Raw genomic sequence first — 2,901 nt, forward strand, 5'->3', positions numbered from 1 at the left:
AACTGTCCACCTTTCGATTCAAACTAACCTTGCAGTCCAGTACCTATCCTACAGTGCCACACCAGAACTCCTGGGAATTCCTCATTTATAAAGAATAATTGCAACATCTGATCACCATCCTGAGTGGCATTCAATAGGTTATACATGCCTGACCGTGTAGGGTAATAGAAAGCAGTTATGATTAAATATTCATACTTACGTATTTATATTTTATAAAATTGGGATAAACTGTTTCCTCTTAACTGTATTCCTCAACTCAAGACAAGTATTGGAGTCCTGGTATGGCACTTAATCACAACAGACAAGTATTACTAACTATGCCCATCAGCAAGGTTACATGACTACAGAAAAGAATGAACAGACCTATTTCCTGGCTCCAGGACAAAACTGAGCTATACTCTCTCATATTAATGTTGACTTGACAAATTTGATATTAGATCTTAATTTTCATGATGATTGATGAAACGCATATATTTGTAACCACTTATGTACCAGGAAGTAGGTAAATTTGGCAGTTATGGAATGATGTTATCCTCCATTTGTGATCTCATTTGGTTATCCTCCATTTTCACAGAACACTGATTTTTGCATTACGTCCTGGTCTTTAGAACCTAACCATGTCAATAAGTGAGGAGTGGGTGTACATTAATCTGAACAAAAGTTATTCCATGTAATGGTCTTCAATAGAAATTATCTTCAGGTTATATTAATTCAAATCAATAATGTAAGACTCTCTTATATTTTCCTAATAATTGACTATGGTGTATATGCTTCAAGGGACTCCTGGTGTGGTGCCATAGGGTCAGCAGTTAAAACCCACTAGCTGCTCCCCTATACAGGATCGCTATGAGTCAGAACCAACTCAACAGCACTTAACAACAACCACAACATATGGTTCAAAAGAACAGGAAGTCCTTGAACAGACTGTAGATTTCAGGAAGACATGCTGTAATTCACTTAAAGAAAACTTTATTATATATTGTTCATATATGGTTAGTAAGAAAAAATATACACTAAGTTATGCTTTGTTTTATAAAACGCTACAAAATAAAAGATTTGAGTTAAACTCATAACACCTAGATGCCATCTATAGCTAAATATTATCTAATATGATAAAACACTGAATAAAAAAAGAAATGATGTAGAATCGCTAACACATTATCAAATATGACTGGAATTTGCATAACAATTTTTTTAAATGAGACTACTTAAAATACGGATTGTAAATTCTTCTAATTTTCATAGAAGCAGATTTAATCTTGATGGTTGAGTTGTTTTTGGTCCATGTCCCCCAATGAATTCCAGTTCCAAGTGGTTTTCTGGGGAAGTGATAAATGCCATTCAGATTTGCGAGACCACACTGATTAAACCACCAACCAGTGTTACTATTGAAGTGACTGCAGCTCTTCACAGACTGACCATGGACCAGGCATGCAGGATGACACCCATCCTTATCAACATCTGATGTGCTGAAAGGCATTGCATTTTGATTGTCTTCTTGTCTGAGACCCCGAAATGCATCACCTGGATGAAAAAGAATTTTTTTAAATGACTAAGTTTAAAGACACTTTTCATTATTTTAATTATATCAGTTTATTATACAAATCCATTGCATCCAGAAATAAGGTTTACATTATTTTTCTACTATTTACCATGTGAAAATCTCTCTTCCAGATTGCAATATACCAAAATCTGGTGATCAATTCCTCAACAGGATAAGAATCTTTAAGTGGATGTTTGAGATACAAGAACAACCACAAATGGAAGTTTTAGCTGTGTAGAAAGAATCAGACTGTTTGGACCAAAATTAATGGTGTATATACCTATCATACTTCAGAGAAGAAAAATTTAGATATCAATTAATTAAATTAAGTAGCATAATTTAATTAGCTAATAATATTAGTTGATGATATTTAAAAATAAAATCACACACAATAGGCTTCCTACCTCCTAATATTTTACATGTCTTTAGATAGAGAGGTGTAGAGGAAGAAACTAGATCTATAGTAGCAAAAAATGTTTGGTTTTATTTAGGAGGCATGAAGTCCTAGTGTGACACTCTAGGATAAGCATTCCACCATAAGGTCAGTTTGAACTACAAGGCCCTCAGAAATCCTACACAGAGTCTCTAATAAGTCATAACTGACTCACTTAACAACAAAGTTTATGTAAAATGCTCAATACCTTCAAGAAAAAAACATACACACTCCTGAGATGTACCTTTTCTTTCTGGCTCTCCACATGATATGTAGAGTCCTGGCGTGGTGCTGTAGGGTAAGCACTGGACTGCTAACCAACCACAAGGTCAGTGGTTCAAGCTCGCCAGCTGCTCCTCAGAAACCCTATACAGAGTCATTATGAGGCAGAACTGACTCAACAGCACTTAACCACAGCAACAATAATGACACTTAACAACAACAATATATGTGGACTAATTGAATAACAATTAAAACAATACTATTTTTAAGGATTTACATTAGACATTGCATGTATGATATCCCCACACGTCACAAAAACCTTCAAGATTAAGTATCTTATCCAAGGCAACCCAGTTAGGTAAATAGTAGAAACAGGAGTTAAGTTTTGTTTTATAAAAACTCTATATAATTCAAAGATCCTAATTAAACCCATAATGAGCTCTAGTAGTGTAGTAGTTATGAATTGGACTGTGAATCTCAAGGTCATCAATTCAAAACTACCAGCTATTATGGGAGAAAGATGAGGCTTTCTGCTCCCATTAAGATTTGCAGCCTCAGAAACCACGTACTTGTTCGCCGTACAGGGCACTGAATCCACGGCACACCACTACCACCACCAATTTAAACCCATAGCACCTAAACTTCACCTACACTTATGCTTTGGCTAACAAATTTTTGAAACATTAACTATTGGGGACCGCAA

General features: G+C 35.3%; 1 protein-coding gene across 1 annotated transcript in view; it reads right to left on the reverse strand.

Moving 5' to 3' along the window:
- Positions 1-899: 899 nt before the first annotated feature.
- Positions 900-2,901, reverse strand: part of ANGPTL5 (angiopoietin-like 5) — a 29,810-nt gene continuing 27,808 nt past the window's right edge. Inside the window, exon 8 of the mRNA XM_006833760.1 lies at positions 900-1,524. Within this exon, the coding sequence (XP_006833823.1) occupies positions 1,205-1,524 (320 nt within the window). The 3' untranslated portion in view covers positions 900-1,204. The remainder of the gene's footprint in view (positions 1,525-2,901) is intronic.

This window comes from Chrysochloris asiatica, unplaced genomic scaffold (genome assembly GCF_000296735.1).
Source record: "Chrysochloris asiatica unplaced genomic scaffold, ChrAsi1.0 scaffold00008, whole genome shotgun sequence".
NCBI classification, from domain to species: Eukaryota; Metazoa; Chordata; class Mammalia; order Afrosoricida; family Chrysochloridae; genus Chrysochloris; species Chrysochloris asiatica.